Source organism: Oncorhynchus clarkii, chromosome 21 (genome assembly GCF_045791955.1).
Source record: "Oncorhynchus clarkii lewisi isolate Uvic-CL-2024 chromosome 21, UVic_Ocla_1.0, whole genome shotgun sequence".
Taxonomy (NCBI): Eukaryota; Metazoa; Chordata; class Actinopteri; order Salmoniformes; family Salmonidae; genus Oncorhynchus; species Oncorhynchus clarkii.
In genome coordinates, this window is record NC_092167.1 from 6,391,619 (window position 1) to 6,410,368 (window position 18,750).

The following is an 18,750-nucleotide window of genomic DNA, read 5'->3' on the forward strand; positions in this document are numbered from 1 at the left end:
AGTTGTATTATTAGTAATGGAGGTATATTGTAGTTGTAGGTATGTCGTACCTCCCAAGGCCAAGGTGGATAGAGTACGTGTCGGTCTTAGAGATCGGGGGGCTCCATTTGCCCTTGACCACCCTGCCCTGCCATGGGTCTATTCTGTCTGGATAAAGTGTAGCATGTATGGAGGAAGGTTTTTCATTGATTAATTATGTGCCATTAATGATATCTGAAGTTACAGTCATTAATCACATAACAGGTCAATTCATGTTGTACCCATGATCTATATACAGCCTGTAAGACACAATCTGCAGTATGTCCAGCTTGCTCAAAAGGAAGCTGAATATGTGTGACAGAGGGAGAGATGGATAGAGAAGGTGAAAGAGAAAGGGCGGGAGGGGGGTGGGAGAGAAATCAAAGGAAGAGCGTAACTCATTGTTCGTTAAGGACGATGATGAAGATAAAACATCTAGTTTATTACATTATGAATAGATGTACATCAAAAGCCGTCATTGGAAATGGCATCCATGTCATCCATCTAGCTTAAGGGCAATACGGAGCCCAAACCCACATGAAAAATCAATATGGACCTGCCAATAGTCATTCTTGTCACAGTTCCATTACCAAGCTTGCATAATAATCTAAAGCAGGGCTCCCCAACTGGTGCCTGTGGGCCGAGGTTGGCACGTGGGTGGTTTTATTTGGCCCCCCAAGTTTACTGAGCAAAACATTTTCATTGTTGGACATGAAAAACTAACATAACAACAGACCAGGAAATCAACTCCAAGTTATTTTAATTTGGGAAATCTGTTCCCAAATATTCCCACCGGGGCCTAAAAATGTATTTTTGGTCCACCAGCCACTGTGTCAAGTAGATGAAAAAAATCTGTCTCACTTTACTGACCTGTACCTGCGCCTCCAAAAACGAATCTATCAGCGCTTCACTCACAGTGTGCAAAGCTGTTGCTGCGCAAGGTGGGATGTAGGATTCTTATTTCTTTGTGCGATTAGCAGCTATGAAACAAAGCAGCAGAAATACTTTGAAAACAACTACATCAGCATTTCTTTGCTACAAATCGCACATTATGTTCATACTTGACCTTTGAGTCTATTTTTATTCACAAATGCGAACATAATGCTCCGCTGTAGAGCCCTGCAAATTGACCCCCCGCCAACGTGGCTGGTGGAATAGACATTCTTATCCAACAATACCTAAATCTACCTGCATTTGGCATTGGGCTGGGGTTCATTTTATGCCCTGATTCCCATGCATAATAAAGAGACATGATCGTACTGTATATAAATGTAAGCCAGGTTTGAAATGATTATGTTCTAATTATCTTCCGACCACCTGACCCTCCATTCAATAAATAATGGTCCCGCAGTTGAATCTAGTTGATCCCTGGTCTAAGGCCTAGCCTACCATGCCAAAGTTCCTTCCTAAGAGTCGCCCCTATCATACAGTGTCTTTGGAAAGTATTCAGACCCTTTGACTCTTTCCACATTTTGTTAGGTTACAGCCTTATTCTAAAATTGATTAAATGGTTTTTTTCTCCTCAATCTAAACAAAATAGCCCATAATGAAAAAGAAAAAACTGTTTTTTAGAAATGTTTGCTAATTTATAAAAATAAAAAAATGAACTGAAATATCACATTTACATAGTGAAATTATTCAGACCCTTTACTCTTCTTGGGTATGGCACTATACGCTTGGCATACCTGTATTTGGGGAGTTTCTCCAATTCTTCTCTGCAGATCCTCTCAAGCTCTGTCAGGTTGGAAGGGGAGCGTCGCTGCACAGCTATCTTCAGGTCTCCAGAGATGTTCGATCAGGTTTAAGTCCGGGCTCTGGCTGCACTCAAGGACATTCAGAGACTTGTCCCGAAGCCACTCTTGCGTTGTCTTGGCTGTCTGCTTTGGGTTGTTGTCCTGTTGGAAGGCGAACCTTTGCCACAGTCTGAGATCCTGAGAGCTCTGGAGAAGGTTTTCATCAAGGATCTCTCTGTACTTTGCTCTGTTTATCTTTGCCTCGATCCTGACTAGTCTCCCAGTCCCTGCCGCTGAAAAACATCCCCACAGCATGATTCTGCCACCACCATGCTTCACCGTAGGATAGTACCAGGTTTGCTCCAGACGTGATGCTTGGCATTCAGTCCAAAGAGTTCAATCTTGGTTTCCTCAGACCAGAGAATCTTGTTTCTCATGGTCTGAGAGTCTTTAGGTGCCTTTTGGCGAACTCCAAGCGGGCTGTCATGTGCCTTTTACTGAGGAGTGGCTTCCGTCTGGCCATTCCACCATAAAGACCTGATTGGTGGAGTGTTGCAGAGATGGTTGTCCTTCTGGAAGGTTCTCCCGTTTCCACAAAGGAATTTGTGAGCTCTGTGAGAGTGACCATCGGGTTTTTGGTCACCTCCCTGACCAGAGGTGTGCTGCAGACATGGTTGTCCTTCTGGAAGGTTCTCCCGTTTCCACAAAGGAATTTGTGAGCTCTGTCAGAGTGACCATCGTGTTTTTGGTCATCTCCCTGACCAAAGCCTTTGCTTTGCTCATTTTAGCAGGTCGGTCAGCTCTAGGAAGAGTCTTGGTGGTTCCAAACTTCTTCAATTTAAGAATAATGGAGGCCACTGTGTTCTTGGGGACCTTCAATTCTGCAGAAATGTTTTGGTACCCCTCTCCAGATCTGTGCCTCAACACAATCCTGTCTCGGAGCTCTACAGACAATTCCTTCGACCTCATGGCTTGGTTTTTGCTCAGACATTTACTGTCAACTGTAGGACCTTATATAGACATGTGTGCCTTTCCAAATCATGTCCTATCATTTGAATTTACCACAGGTGTAGTCCAATCAAGTTGTAGAAACATCTCAAGGATGATCAATGGAAACAGGATGCACTTGAGCTCAATTTCGAGTCTCACAGCAGAGGGTCTGAATACTTATGTAAATAAGGTATTTATGTTTTTAAGGTTTTATACATTTGCAAAAAATTTGCAAAAACCTGTTTTCGCTTTGTCATTATGGGGTATTATGTGTAGATTGCTGAGGAGTTTTTTTTAAAAATGTAATCGATTTTAGAATAAGGTTGTAATGTAACAAATGTGGAAAAGTCAAGGGGTCTGAATACTTTCCGAAGGTACTGTAAGTGTTTAATCATTTCCATAACGAAAGGGAACACATTCCTCCATGACAAGCACTTCCTGGTGGAAATTACACATGCCTGCATACATAATGAGGCTGATTTAGATCTAATTTACATACGAGCTACACCGCAAATGTGTTCAGCGGCTGATTAGCAGACTCCACTGAGAATCCACCTACAAGTGCTCTGTAATGAAACGCAGCTCATTCTGGATGTTTAGACAACTAGACATTTCCCAACATATCTCTTCGTTCCAAGACCCATATGTTTGGGGAGATGAGGGGAACTGTGGAAGGTACCCAAGCTGCATGAGTACTGCTGGGGTGGAGTCATACAGTTGATTAGCCAAGTAGTGGCCTTTCACCCTGCAAGCAAAGCAGTGCTCGCTTTGAGACTGAATTGTATTATAGTGTTTATTGTGAATTAAGACGTCCATTTGTTGCGAAACATGCACAAACGTGTTATGTCACCGAAGCCTTGAACATACTTTCTCTTTTAGCTTTTAAGGACATTTTCAAAACATGGGAATAGGGCTAAATAGGAATCGAAGACAAAGTAATTCTCCCTGCAACACCAAACTATGTAGGATGTACACAACCCCCAGTGAGAATGCTTTAGTTTTTAACCGAAAAAGTTTCACAGGTAGGAAAATAAAGAGTTTCTTAGGAAACTTCATGGGAGGTCATGTTTAAGTAGGATGTCAAAACCCTCCTTCATCTTTGAAGGTATGACCAGGCCTGCTGAACAGAGCAGGCTTGGTGAGTGACCAGGCCTGCTGAACAGAGCAGGCTTGGCGAGTGACAAGGCCTACTAAAATGTGTTGTAAAATGATGAGGCATGCATTCTGATGAGTTTTGCCTGTGGTGTCTGTGGATGTCTCGTCCCCCTGTTGGTTTCACCTTCGTCTCCAGTTCTAATCCCCCCCCCTTCTATGTTCAATGGCCGTCTAAAAGCACCCCTCCCTCTCTCCTTCACCCCCAGTGTTCAGTGACCCTTAGTGCTGCACAGTGGTTTGAGAGGGAGGCACTCTGACTCCTTTAGAACCACCAGGCTCCCCCAAAAGAAACAACTGACCCACATCTCTCCTCTCAACCGACACCCCCCCCTCTATCCACAGCCTCCCCCCACCTCTCCCACCTCTACACCAATGCTTCCAGCACCCAGTCTGAACTGGTCCCCCCAGCACCAGGGGGCGCACGTTCGCCCTCCAACCCTCCCCCTCTCTTCCCCCACCCCCCACCCCACGCATGCCAGTTGTGATGTGGTGTCACCCAAAAAAAGAGAAGAGGGCTGAGGGAGCACTAGAAGGAGGCCAGTCTTATAACATTTGATGCTGTCTCTGGCTGTTTTCTAAACTAGGTGTCAATTCACAACAGGCTTCATACGTACCAGCTCAGCAGCAGCGGGAGCTTGCCCCGGAGCCCCGAGAGTGTTGGAGCCCTTCTTAACCACCGGGGGGAGCTCTTGCAGCAGCCGCAGCTTCAGTCAGCCGCTGGCACCCCCCTCCACCACCTGCAACAGCTCCAGCCAATCAGCATGGGCGACCTTCGGCCCGACACGCTCATCCAGTGCCAGCAGATTGTCAAGGTGATCGTCCTGGACAACAGCGGCCATGGCCGCGTGGAGGCCTTCCTCAGCCACACCCCCACCCACGCCCATCATCATCACCATGCCCACCACCACCAGGTCATCCGGTCGGCCACCTCCACTCCTGTGAGGTCGCCAGAGAGCAAGGACGGTCACCAGCCCCCCTTACCCCCTCCTCCTCCCCCCTACAACCATCCCCACCAGTACATCCCCCCGGCGGACCCCCGCCTCAGCCTCCAGAGGACCCCAAGTGGCTCTCGAAGCCTGCTGTAAATAAGAGACCAATGAACCAATGACCCTCACCCACCTGACCTCACCCCAACCTCACACCTCACTCCCAACCTCAGCCCAACCCCACCCACCCCGCCCACGTCACTAACAGAACATATGTACATGCTATACATACAGAGACAGAGCTATAAAAAAAGATAACACATCTATATGCATATATTTAAGGAAATAACGACAAAAGATGAATGGAGGTAAAAGGAGGTGTGGAGTAACGTCATGAGAATAATCCAAGTGGAAAAGAAGACGAATTCTACTTGATTCCATGTGTATTTTGAAATATTATGTAGTTTTAACACATTTCTAGAACAGTTTTGTCAGTTTTAACTCTTTAAATATAGATCATATCATTGGTTTCTTTAGTTTTCTGGATGGATCTTTAGTAGTTAACAAGGAAGGACGTAGTACAAAGTCCAGCACCAACCAACTAGATTCAGATGGATTCCACAGACTATGTGAATGTCTTGGAGATTCCCTCCAAGATTGAACTTAATCTAAGAACGACTTTTGTTCACTTTTACCATTCATATCCTAACCTCATCTCTACTATGTGTGTGTGCATTTGATTGACAATGACTGAACAATGTGTGTGCCAAAATGACGGAAGTCTCCACCAAACGGACTACTTTGTACTCGGCTAGAAGAAAACTAGAAGAACTCAGAATCTCCTCCACTCTCACCTCGAGGAGTACCCTACATGTAAAAAGAATTACAGCTAGCGATATTTCAGTGCAACCTGTCTCCTTGTTTGCAATGTGGTGGATTTATTCATTGAAATGGGAGACTGCTGTCTCTCTTTCTCCCCCTCTCTCTCCCTCTTTCTCCCCCTCTCTCTCCCTCTATCTCCCCCTCTCTCCCTCTCTCTCACTCTCTCTGTCTCTCTCTCGTCTCTCTCTGTCTCTCTTTCTCCCCCTCTCTCTCTCTATCTCCCCCCTCTCTCTCTCTCCCTCTCTCTCACTCTCTCTGTCTCTCTCTCGTCTCTCTCTGTCTCTCTTTCTCCCCCTCTCTCTCTCTATCTCCCCCCTCTCTCTCTCTCTCTCTCTCTCCCTCTATCTCCCCCTCTCTCCCTCTCTCTCACTCTCTCTCTGTCTCTCTCTCGTCTCTCTCTGTCTCTCTTTCTCCCCCTCTCTCTCTCTTTCTCCCCCTCTCTCTCCCTCTATCTCCCCCTCTCTCCCTCTGTCTCACTCTCTCTCTGTCTCTCTCTCGTCTCTCTCTGTCTCTCTTTCTCCCCCTCTCTCTCTCTATCTCCCCCCCCCTCTCTCTCTCTCTCTCTCTCTCGCTCTCTCTCTGTCTCTCGCTCTCTCTGTCTCTCTCTCTCTCTCTCGCTCTGTCTCTCGCTCTCTCTGTCTCTCTCGCTCTCTCTCTCTCTTGCTCTCTCTCTCGCTCTCTCTCTGTCTCTCGCTCTCTCTGTCTCTCTCCCGTCTCTCTGTCTCTCTCTCGTCTCTCTGTGTCTCTCTCTCTCTCTGTGATCTGAGGAGGTGTGTTATTTGTCACTCTCTGTGGTGTTGTTTTTCTTTATTTTCTATTATCAGGAAACACACTTCCACTGTCATCCTCCACAGATCCCCCGTCCAGTTACTGTAGCTAAGGATGATGGCATATGAAGGCAAGGCAACCAATCAGAAGGCTTACTGCCAAACCAAAAGCCAATAACAGCCCAGGAAATAAGCTCTTTATTTGCTGTCGTCATTGTTATATTCAGCTCAGGAATTCTTGACGTAAATGTTCTGGAATGTTCTGGAATGGTTTAGATTGCACATTTATTGTGTGCATGTGCTGTTATGCTGAGAGCATAACTAGGACCAGGAATAACTCCAGGCCCTAATCACAGCCAATAAGACTGGTAATTCCCACTATTCGCCCTTTGCCAGTCTGCAGATCTGTCTGCCAATACAATCCAACCAAAATGATTTCCCAGTGTATTTTGGAGTGCAACACACTCATTATGTTAAACATATGCACTGGACAAACATGACACTTGTAATTTCTCAATGCTGCTTCTTCTGTGTATCAAGATAGCCTTTTTATTTGACTTGTTTAAAAGCTTAGTACTCCAATATTCACATCATTCATAACAGCACTCAGATGTTTTGTCTGTTATTTGCTCATCTGTATTGAAGGGGACAAGAATAATCTTAATCTCTCACTTTTCGCTCAGCTTAGTTTGTTAAATATCAAATTGGGTTGTCGGAGAGGACAACCGAGTTATCTCCATCCATGTAAATGCTAAGGTCAACAAAATGTAATTTATCTGAAATAGTTCATCGACTGCTCTGGTCTGAATGTGCCCATGTTTAAAACATGAGCTACATCAGGTGGTTTGGAATATATATTCGGCTGGCCCTCCTGGCCTCCTCTCATTCAGCCCTGCCGCTAGTTCAGATAATTACCAACCTGCTGTGTGGAGGTCTCCAACTCATCTCCAATCTCAGTCTACTTCATCTGTGAGGAGCGAGCCTCTGGAAAAACAATCTATTGCACCACGCTGCTGTGGGGGCTGAGAGGTTGTGTGTGTGTGTGTGTGTGTGTGTGTGTGTGTGTGTGTGTGTGTGTGTGTGTGTGTGTGTGTGTGTGTGTGTGTGTGTGTGTGTGTGTGTGTGTGTGATATACCAAATGTGATATGTATCCCATATCTCCTGTGTGTGTGTGTGTGTGTGTGTGTGTGTGTGTGTGTGTGTGTGTGTGTGTGTGTGTGTGTGTGTGTGTGTGTGTGTGTGTGATATACCAAATGTGATATGTATCCCATATCTCCTGTGTGTGTGTGTGTGTGTGTGTGTGTGTGTGTGTGTGTGTGTGTGTGTGTGTGTGTGTGTGTGTGTGTGTGTGTGTGTGTGTGTGTGTGTGGAGATTGTCCCTTGCCCTCCGCAGCATCGTGACTCCCGCTCACCAAGAGGAGATCTCACACGAATCTCTTCAGCGGAGATCCTTCCCCTTTTTAATGTGTCAGTTTCAATAGACACAAGGCTCTGTTATATTAACTGCTGAAGGGTGTTTAAAACAGGGTTACATATTTCAAATACTTCACTGTGTCAGTGTCCCAAATAGGGCACTGTTCCCTACATAGTCCCCTACTTTTGACCTATAGGCCCTGGTCAAAATTAGTGCACTGGAAAGGGAATAGGGTGCCATTTGGGACGCTCAGTGTCTCTTTAGGGTTTAACAGCCTATGGCAAACCAGAGAGCTGTGTCTGTATCCATTTCACACTCTAAGAACAAGTTAATCTGTTTTCTGTTCCTTTCGTCGTTGTCAATTCAACATGTGGAGTGAATGTGATTCCTCAACCCGGCATGACATTGGTTTTGTATGTATAGGAGGCCTATTGATACTGTGATACATGCTTTCCCTTCAAAGTCAACTTTGTTGTGCATGACTGAATTTGACAGAGTGCAGCACAGGGGATAAATATGTCATTATTCTGTCCGTTCACCCACAATGCATCAGAATGTGAAAAGCCTATCATTGTCTTTGTGGGCAAAAATGTGACTGTCTCCCATGAATGGAGTCTCAAGCAGCAAAAAGGAGGTTTAGTGGAATTGATTGAATGCTACTGTAAGTTCGTTCAAATGACTAACCTTTTTCTTTGGATATAGACGAAAGGGCTCTGTGATGCTAAAAATGCACTGCTGTCGTTTCAGATGACGCGTGGAACTCTTCCCTTCTGGGGGTTTTCTGTCACCTATGTTGTTCTATTGTCGCACAATGAGGAAGGGGGCCTTTTAGGAGGACAGGCTTGTTGAATTTGGGCATAGGTTTTAACCATCGCCTCCCTCGGTTGGCTTTGAATCCCTCTTTACCTGTCTTCTGTTCTGCAGTATATCAACATGCTATTAAAGATGCTTTCAGTCTATTCACCATACTGGATGTCTTCTGTTCTTTCCCTCTGTTGTGCTGAATGACTGGGTGTAGTACACACAACTTTCTATTACACTCTATCAGAATCACCTTTATTCTCCCAAGTACATTTACACATACCCACAATGCAATGTGCCTCAGTGAGAAGGTGCAGCCAGCAATAGACAATATCCAAGCGGAATACAGACAAGTCAACATAGACATCATACAGAATGTACAATATCAGAACAGTAAACCTAAAACTCTGGAGTATAGGCTGTTTACAGTGAGAATATACCATTTACAGAGGGGCTATATCTACAGTGCCTTGCGAAAGTATTCGGCCCCCTTGAACTTTGCGACCTTTTGCCACATTTCAGGCTTCAAACATAAAGAAATAAAACTAGATTTTTTTGTAAAGAATCAACAACAAGTGGGACACAATCATGAAGTGGAACGACATTTATTGGATATTTCAAACTTTTTTAACAAATCAAAAACTGAAAAATTGGGCGTGCAAAATTATTCAGCCCCCTTAAGTTAATACTTTGTAGCGTCACCTTTTGCTGCGATTACAGCTGTAAGTCGCTTGGGGTATGTCTCTATCAGTTTTGCACATCGAGAGACTGACATTTTTTCCCATTCCTCCTTGCAAAACAGCTCGAGCTCAGTGAGGTTGGATGGAGAGCATTTGTGAACAGCAGTTTTCAGTTCTTTCCACAGATTCTTGATTGGATTCAGGTCTGGACTTTGACTTGGCCATTCTAACACCTGGATATGTTTATTTTTGAACCATTCCATTGTAGATTTTGCTTTATGTTTTGGATCATTGTCTTGTTGGAAGACAAATCTCCGTCCCAGTCTCAGGTCTTTTGCAGACTCCATCAGGTTTTCTTCCAGAATGGTCCTGTATTTGGCTCCATCCATCTTCCCATCAATTTTAACCATCTTCCCTGTCCCTGCTGAAGAAAATCAGGCCCAAACCATGATGCTGCCACCACCATGTTTGACAGTGGGGATGGTGTGTTCAGGGTGATGAGCTGTGTTGCTTTTACGCCAAACATAACGTTTTGCATTGTTGCCAAATCTGACCAGAGCACCTTCTTCCACATGTTTGGTGTGTCTCCCAGGTGGCTTGTGGCAAACTTTAAACAACACTTTTTATGGATATCTTTAAGAAATGGCTTTCTTCTTGCCACTCTTCCATAAAGGCCAGATTTGTGCAATATACGACTGATTGTTGTCCTATGGACAGAGTCTCCCACCTCAGCTGTAGATCTCTGCAGTTCATCCAGAGTGATCATGGGCCTCTTGGCTGCATCTCTGATCAGTCTTCTCCTTGTATGAGCTGAAAGTTTAGAGGGACGGCCAGGTCTTGGTAGATTTGCAGTGGTCTGATACTCCTTCCATTTCAATATTATCGCTTGCACAGTGCTCCTTGGGATGTTTAAAGCTTGGGAAATCTTTTTGTATCCAAATCCGGCTTTAAACTTATTCACAACAGTATCTCGGACCTGCCTGGTGTGTTCCTTGTTCTTCATGATGCTCTCTGCGCTTTTAACGGACCTCTGAGACTATCACAGTGCAGGTGCATTTATACGGAGACTTGATTACACACAGGTGGATTGTATTTATCATCATTAGTCATTTAGGTCAACATTGGATCATTCAGAGATCCTCACTGAACTTCTGGAGAGAGTTTGCTGCACTGAAAGTAAAGGGGCTGAATAATTTTGCACGCCCAATTTTTCAGTTTTTGATTTGTTAACAAAGTTTGAAATATCCAATAAATGTCGTTCCACTTCATGATTGTGTCCCACTTGTTGTTGATTCTTCACAAAAAAATACAGTTTTTTATCTTTATGTTTGAAGCCTGAAATGTCGCAAAAGGTCGCAAAGTTCAAGGGGGCCGAATACTTTCGCAAGGCACTGTATATAAGCATAGGGAGGGATACTGCCGTGGTGAATATATTCAGTGCATTGACAGTGAAAGATGGGGTGTCCGGGGTGGGCAGGGTGGGCGATGATCTTACCTGCACTCGTCCTTGTCCTGAAGGCGTGCAGGTCCTTGACGGATAGCAGGTGACAGAAGATGTGCTGCAGTTTGTGTGTGCAGCGGGCAGACACAGACCCAAACCAGACAGTGATAGTACAAGTGAGGATGATGGATGTGCAGAACCAAACCAGTTTCCTCAGCTGGCGCAGTATGTGAGTAGGTAGAGTACACACAACGTTCTATGAAACTGTATGTGAGTGACTGTAGTACATAACATGTTCTAGTACTGTAAAATATACCTCCAGTTCACTAGTTGAGCCTGAGAGGTTTTCCTGACCAAGTGACCTGATCAGGAAAACCTTTGGACCCAAGTTCTAGCCGATAACTAGAGCCAATACCCACTAGGCACACACTAGTTGAATCAATGTTGTTTCCACATTATTTTAATGAAATTACATGGAACCAACGTGGAATAAATGTTGAATTGACATTTGTGCCCAGTGGGTAGTTTATTCTGGTCAGGTTAGGAGAGGAATTACTCCTGGCTAGTGAGTGGCTTCTCCCACTGTGTCCGTTGTTTCTTGTGTCCCAAACTGTGTCCCGTGTTTTAGCAGTACTGGGAAGGAGATATCAGAGCTCTCTGCAGAACTCCAGCTGTTGTGGCTGCCTGACTAACGTGCTAGTTATGTAGAAACACTAAATGGCTCTCACAATGTGACAGATAAACAGAGGAGAGATAAACAACTCTCTCCTGAGTGTATGTCCGCTGACCTTTTTGTATTGTGAGAGATGGTTTGCAGCAGGCCGATCTGTGAAAAGGGAGGCTAGCATAAAAGAGTTGACACTCGATTAAATGTATTTTGGTGGTTATGTTTGCTTTTATTGAACTGAAAGAATACCCAACCAAATCCCTTCTCATAGTACACATTTAGCCATGAGGCATTTTAATTAGTGTTACTCCTGGCTTGTACAGTACCTTTATATAGGGCTACTTTATACAGTACATCATTGACCACATTTTGTTTCATTTCATACACTATTACAGCATTTGGACTCACAGAATAATATTTACAGTTCAACACTATTGAAAACAAACACAGTGTCTTCACAAGGGCCAGTTATAAACATTTAAGAAATGTTCCTATATTTTACAAACCGTTATTTATATTACAAACTGTTATTAAAACGCTAAACTGGTGAACGCTACCTCTAATGAATATGTACTGTATACAGCATCGTAGAAGAAACAGCCACAACACATAAAAAATACAAATAAATGTTTTCAATTTATTCAGATACTTTACAAAATGCTTTGTATTTGTTCGTAAGCCAAAGTGGGCCACAATGACTTCGTATAGATCTGAAAAAGATGGTGTCACCTTATGAATTGTATACAGCGGTGTACCACAGAAGAAAAAACATTGTATTGTTCAATAATACAGTCCATTATATTATGTGACCATTCAGTTCCAGAGGATACATATGGAATGGAAGCATTTTGGCCAGGGCATCTCCCATGATGCCTCTCTCTGTCTGAATACTGGGGTGTATTCATTAGAGCAAGACCGTAGCAAATAGTTGTAAAACGTTTCGCAACGGAAATCGTTCACTCCTAACGGAAACAATAGTTTCTATTGGACAAATTCAGGTAGGTCACTCCCCGTTTCATTCTGTTTGCTTCTGTTGGCTTTCATTTGGTTCGTTTGGTTCCTAGTGAATACACCCCTGTGTTGACGAGGTGTCCGGCATAGTCAGGAATTCTGGGTGGAAGTTGCCTGTAGGAACAGATCTAGGAATCGGTTTACCCACCCAAAACTCCTAATTTTAACCATTAGGAGAAAAACGCTAAACCGACCTTAGATCAGGGCCCAGGAGTCAACTGTATCCTATTCCCAGTTAGACGGCGGCTTCGCCCACACTTCCTGTGTGTGAATTCTGGTGTGTGACGCCAGCATGTTCACAAGGTGCGCTGGTGGTCATCTTGTGCCAACGCTGTTCAGGACAGACAGGGAACCAGCAATGAGGGATACTTTCAACTACAGTCTAAAGGTGATTTATCATAATACTTTCAACCAGACCAAGGTTCAAATAGCCTTTGAAATACTTCAAATATGTTGAGGGTTTGTTTGAGCCCACCTGGAATTCTAGTTGGGTAGTGACTATTCTATTGGTTCATGGCAGGCAAGCTCAGTCATGCACAAATGCCATTTGAACCCAGGTCTGCTTTTGACTACATTATAAAGGTAATCTTTTCCATTATAATGGGGCTGTTTGATAAATTACCTTTTATAGCGAGAGCAATTTATTCATTCTTCTCATATGTGAAAGAGGTGGAGTGAGGGGAAAACCGGAGAGAAAGGAAGAGGTGTATAAAGAGATGAAGGCCGTATTTGAAAGCATCAATTCTACTCAGTAGCTGATCACCGACTAAGCAGACTGACTGGTCTACAATCATATTAAAACGTTATTGAGGATACAAGGTGATTTGTAGATCAGTCAGTCTACTACTGAGTCTACAAGAGTGAAGGGAGAGAGAGAGAGAGAGAGAGGGGAATGTCTGAGAGAGTAAAGGGACATAGAGATAGCGAGGGGACAGAAAGAGGGGAGTGTGTGTGAGAGAGAGGGGGAGAGAGAGAGGACAGAGAAAGAGAACAGAGAGAGGGGGGCAGAGAGAGAGAGAGAGAGTGGGGAGCAGAGAGAGGGGGGGACAGAGACAGAGAGAGAGTGGGGGGCAGAGAGAGAGAGAGTGGGGGGGCAGAGAGAGAGTCATAGAGGGAGATGTAAAGATCAAATAAAAAATCAAATGGAACAGAGTGAGAAATAACCAGAAAGAAAAAGCAACTGAGAGAGGTAGAGATGTCTAGCTGGTCCCCAATGTGTCTCTACCCCTTCCCCTTAGCATGAGAAAGGTAGAGATGTCTAGCCGGTCCCCAATCTGTCTCTATCCCTTCCTCTTAGCCTGAGAGAGGTAGAGATTTTCTAGCCGGTCCCCAATCTCTCTCTATCCCTTCCCCTTAGCCTGAGAGAGGTAGAGATGTCTAGCCAATCCCCAATCTCTCTACCCCTTCCCCTTAGCCCCAACCCTTGATATGTGCAGATCTGTATAGTGGAAGCAATATGGTCCAAGCATCTATCTATCCAGACCCTACAGACATGCTATTATCGAGGGGTTGGGGCCAGAGGGGAAGGATATGGAGCATCGTGGGATCTGCTGCTTGACTGTGTACCTGTTTGATGCCGCCCTTGGAGGTGCAGAACATGTAGATGACATAGCCTGGCACAAGAACCATGGATGACAGAGACATGACCCAGCCAATCCCCTGCCCCCACGCCGGGTACACGTACTTCCCCAAGGTCAGGGGGGTCATCTCAATGGCACTGAAGGTAAACACTCCCTGCACACACAGAAACATTTACATTAGGTAAGGTAATAGGTGATGCTCCAGGCCGACTACATCACAGATGTATACCAGATCTCCCAATAATAACCTGCCCAGGGACTGCGGTTGACAATTAGCCTGCTGGCTAAAACCGGGCACTTCTACTGAAACGTTGATTAATGTGCACTGTCCCTGTAAAAGTAAATAAACGAAAAACGGAAGAAAAAAAACACCGGCCGGCGAGATAGGACAAGATGACAAAATGGGACAAGTCAGCATGCCGGCGAGATAAGACAAGCTGACAAAATGGGACAAGCTGACAAAATGGGACAAGTAGGACAAGCTGACAAAATGGGACAAGTCAGCATGCCGGCCAGATAGGACAAGCTGACAAAATGGGACAAGTCAGCATGCCGGCCAGATAGGACAAGCTGACAAAATGGGACAAGTCAGCATGCCGGCCAGATAGGACAAGCTGACAAAATGGGACAAGTCAGCATGCCGGCCAGATAGGACAAGTTTGACGGATGGCCAGATAAAACAAGCCGGACAGATAGGACCATCTCTTGTCCTATCTGGACAGTCAGGTAAGACAAATCAGCCTGGACAAGTTTGGCCAGCCAGTCAGATAGGATAAGTTGGCCAGACAGCACAAGTCAGTCCGGACAGGTAGGACATGTTCGGCCAGCCGGCCAGAAAAGATAAGTTCAGCCAAATAGGTTGAATAAGGCCAGATAGTAAGTGATTAACTGAGTAGGGGAGAGCGGTACTTCATCACACAGTCAGAATAACGATAGCAGCCCATAGATGTGTCTAGAACATTGATCTTCCCATATTGATACAGCCCTATGGGCCACTGTGAAAACATACAGCACTACATGCCTTTTTTCAGGACTAACTCCTCCACAGGTTTATTCTGGACAGAGACTGATTGTGAACACTGAGTAGTGTTGTATCTGTCATAGTGTTGTTCTATTCTTGTCCCATTTCGTACTTAACTTCTTAAGGTATAGGGGGCAGCATTTTCACTTTTGGATAAATAGCAATACTTCACATGTCTGGCAACTGTGTTTTTTGTATTTTTTGTGTGTGTTTTTGTTTTGTACTAAATGGTAAAAGAAAATCCATAAAAATAAAATACACGTATACTGAACAAAAATATAAACGCAACATGTAAAGTGTTTCTCCCATGTTTCATGAGCTGAATGCAGGAACTTTCCATACGCACAAAAAACATATTTCTCTCAAATTTTGTGCACAAATTTGTTTACATGCCTGTTAGTGAGCATTTCTCCTTTGCCAAGATAATCCATCCACCTGAAAGGTGTGGCTTATCAAGAAGCTGATTAAACAGCATGATCATTACACAGGTGCACATTGTGCTGGGGACAGTAAAAGACACTCTAAAATGTGCAGTTTTGTCACACTACACAATGCCACAGATGTCTCAAGTTTTAAGGGAGCGTGCAATTGGCATGCTGGCTGCAGGAATGTCCATCAGAGCTGTTGCTAGAGAATTGAATGGTAATTTCTCTACCAAAGTCGTTTTAGGGAATTTGGCAGTATGTCCAACTGGCCTCAACCGCAGACCATGTATATATCGTGTGGGCAAGTGGGCAAGCAGTTTGCTAGTGGGCAAGCAGTTTGCTGATGTCAACGTTGTGAACAGTCCTCCATGGTGGCGGTGGGGTTATAGTATGTGGGGTTATAGTATGGGCAGGCATAAGCAACGGACAACGAACACAATTGCATTTTGTCTATGGCAATTTGAATGTACAGAGATACCGTGACGATATCCTGAGGCCCATTGTCGTGCCACTTATCACCTGCCATCACCTCATCTTTCAGCATGATAAAGCACGGCCCCATGTTGCAAGGATCTGTACAAAATCCCTGGAAGCTGAAAAAATGTATACATTATGCCCTATATAGGAAATAGGATGCCATTTGGGACCAGGGTTAAGTATAATTTCCCTGAGGATTTAAACACATTGAAAACCAATGACAAGCCTGAATGGAAATGGCAGTTACCAGGCAGATTGCCGGAGTGAAGAACTTCCAGCAGAGCTTCCACCAGCCGCAGGGCCGATAGCCGATCATCTCTTCAATGTCCCCATAGAACTTATCAGCTCCTAAGACAGAGAGAGAGAGAAGAGAGAAGAGAGAGAGAAGACAGAGAGAGAGAGAGAAGAGAGAAAGAGAGAGAGAAGAGAGAGAGAGAGAGAGAGCATTGAACAAACTACACAGGTGACGATTTATAGGTTATATGTCAAGACAGCCTAAATGTTATCTGTAGGCTATATCCCAAGTGGGACTGTTGATGTGCTTTTGAGTTAGCTAGGCAGCCAGCTGTTGTTGACTTACTCAGTGAAGTGAAAACTTGGATGAGCAATAACCTTTTAAAAGTAAATTACAACAATACTGAGATCATGCACATGGGCCCCAACTCCCTCATCAAGAGACTTTATCAACTTTGGCATGACCGGGTTAGTGGAAAATAATAAAGGAGAATATATTTTTAAAAGATGTACAGTTGAAGTCAGAAGTTTACACTTAGGTTGGAGTCATTAAAACCCGTTTTTCAACCACTCCACACATTTCTTGTTAACAAACTATAGTTTTGGCAAGTTGGTTAAGACATCTACTTGTGCATGGCACACGTAATATTTACATCAATTGTTTACAGACAGATTATTTCACTGTATCACAATTCCGGTGGGTCAGAAGTTTACATACACTAAATTGACTGTGCCTTTAAACAGCTTGGAAAATTCCAGAAAATGATGTCATAGCTTTAGAAGATTCTGATAGGCTAATTGACATCATTTGAGTAAATTGGAGGTGTACCTGTGGAAGTATTTCAAGGTCTACCTTCAAACTCAGTGCCTTTTTGCTTGACATCATGGGAAAATTAAAAGAAATCAGCCAAGACCTCTTTGGGAGCAATTTCCAAACACCTGAAGGTACCACGTTCATCTGTACAAACAATAGTACGCAAGTGTTAACACCATGCCGTCGTACCGGTCAGGAAGGAGAGATGAACGTACTTTGGTGCAAAATGTGCAAATCAATCCCAGAACAAACGAGTCCTATATCGATATAACCTTAAAGGCCACTCGGCAAGGAAGAAGCCACTTCTCCAAAACCGCCATAAAAGTCCAGACTAAGGCCTCCCGGGTGGCGCAGTGGTTAAGGGAGCTGTACTGCAGCGCCAGCTGTGACATCAGAGTCTGGGTTCGCGCCCAGGCTCTGTCGTAACCGGCCGCGACCGGGAGGTCCGTGGGGCGACGCACAATTGGCCTAGCGTCGCCCGGGTTAGGGAGGGCTTGGTCGGTAGGGGTGTCCTTGTCTCATCGCGCACCAGCGACTATTGTGGCGGGCTGGGCGCAGTGTGCGCTAGCCAAGGTGGCCAGGTGCACGGTGTTTCCTCCGGCGCATTGGTGCGGCTGGCTTCCGGGTTGGATGTGCGCTGTGTTAAGAAGCAGTGCGGCTTGGTTGGGTTGTGTATCGGAGGACGCACAACTTTCAACCTTTGTCTCTCCCGAGCCCTTACGGGAGTTGTAGCGATGAGACAAGATAGTAGCTACTACAACAATTGGATACCACGAAATTGGGGAGAAAGAAAAAAGGGTAAAAAATAAAAAATAAAAAAGTGCAGACTACGGTTCCAACTGCACATGGGGACAAAGGTCGTACTTTTTGGAGAAATGTCCTCTGGTCTGATGAAACAAAAACAGAACTGTTTGGCCATAATGACCATCGTTATGTTTGGAGGAAAAAGGGGGAGGCTTGCAAGCCGAAGAACACCATCCCAACCATGAAGCACCGGGGTGGCAGCATCATGTTGTGGGGGCTTCGCTGCAGGAGGGACTGGTGCACTTCACACAATAGATGGCATCATGAGGAGGACAATTATGTGGATATATTGAAGCAACATCTCAAGACATCAGTCAGGAAGTTAAAGCTTGGTCGCAAATGGGTATTCCAAATGGACAATGACCCCAAGCATACTTCCAAAGTTGCGACAAAAAATGGCTTAAGGACAACAAAGTCAAGGTATTGGAGTGGCCATCACAAAACCCTGACCTCAATCTCATAGAAAATGTGTGGGCAGAACTGAAAAAGCTTGTGCGAGCAAGGAGGCCTACAAACCTGACTCAGTTATACTAGCTATGTCAGGAGGAATGGGCCAAAATTCACCCAACTTATTGTGGGAAGCTTGTGGAAGGCTACCCAAAACATTTGACCCAAGTTAAACAATTTTAAGGCAGTGCTACCAAACACTAATTAAGTGAATGTAAACTTCTGACCCACTGGGAATGTGATGAAAGAAATAAAAGCTGATAAATAAATAATTTACTCTACTATTATTCTGACAATTCGCATTCTTAAAATAAAGTGGTGATTCTAACTGACCTAAGAGGAAACTTTTACATCGGATTAAATGTCAGGAATTGTGAAAAACTGATTTTAAACGTATTAATGTATGTACATTTCCGACTTCAACTGTATATATATATATATATATATATATACAGTACCAGTC

The 18,750-nt window shown here is 44.4% G+C and overlaps 2 protein-coding genes across 2 annotated transcripts in view; one reads left to right on the top strand and one right to left on the bottom strand.

Moving 5' to 3' along the window:
- Positions 1–4,981, top strand: part of LOC139379573 (collagen alpha-1(VII) chain-like) — a 104,953-nt gene extending 99,972 nt beyond the window's left edge. The window contains exons 107-108 of the mRNA XM_071122388.1: positions 4,239–4,377; positions 4,498–4,981. Of these exons, the coding sequence (XP_070978489.1) occupies positions 4,239–4,377; positions 4,498–4,981 (623 nt within the window). The remainder of the gene's footprint in view (positions 1–4,238; positions 4,378–4,497) is intronic.
- A 7,317-nt stretch (positions 4,982–12,298) lies between these two features.
- Positions 12,299–18,750, bottom strand: part of LOC139378423 (sodium- and chloride-dependent GABA transporter 1-like) — a 30,630-nt gene continuing 24,178 nt past the window's right edge. Inside the window, exons 13-15 of the mRNA XM_071120584.1 lie at positions 16,236–16,336; positions 14,052–14,219; positions 12,299–12,816 (exon numbers count right to left, since the gene is read on the bottom strand). Of these exons, the coding sequence (XP_070976685.1) occupies positions 12,721–12,816; positions 14,052–14,219; positions 16,236–16,336 (365 nt within the window). The 3' untranslated portion in view covers positions 12,299–12,720. The remainder of the gene's footprint in view (positions 12,817–14,051; positions 14,220–16,235; positions 16,337–18,750) is intronic.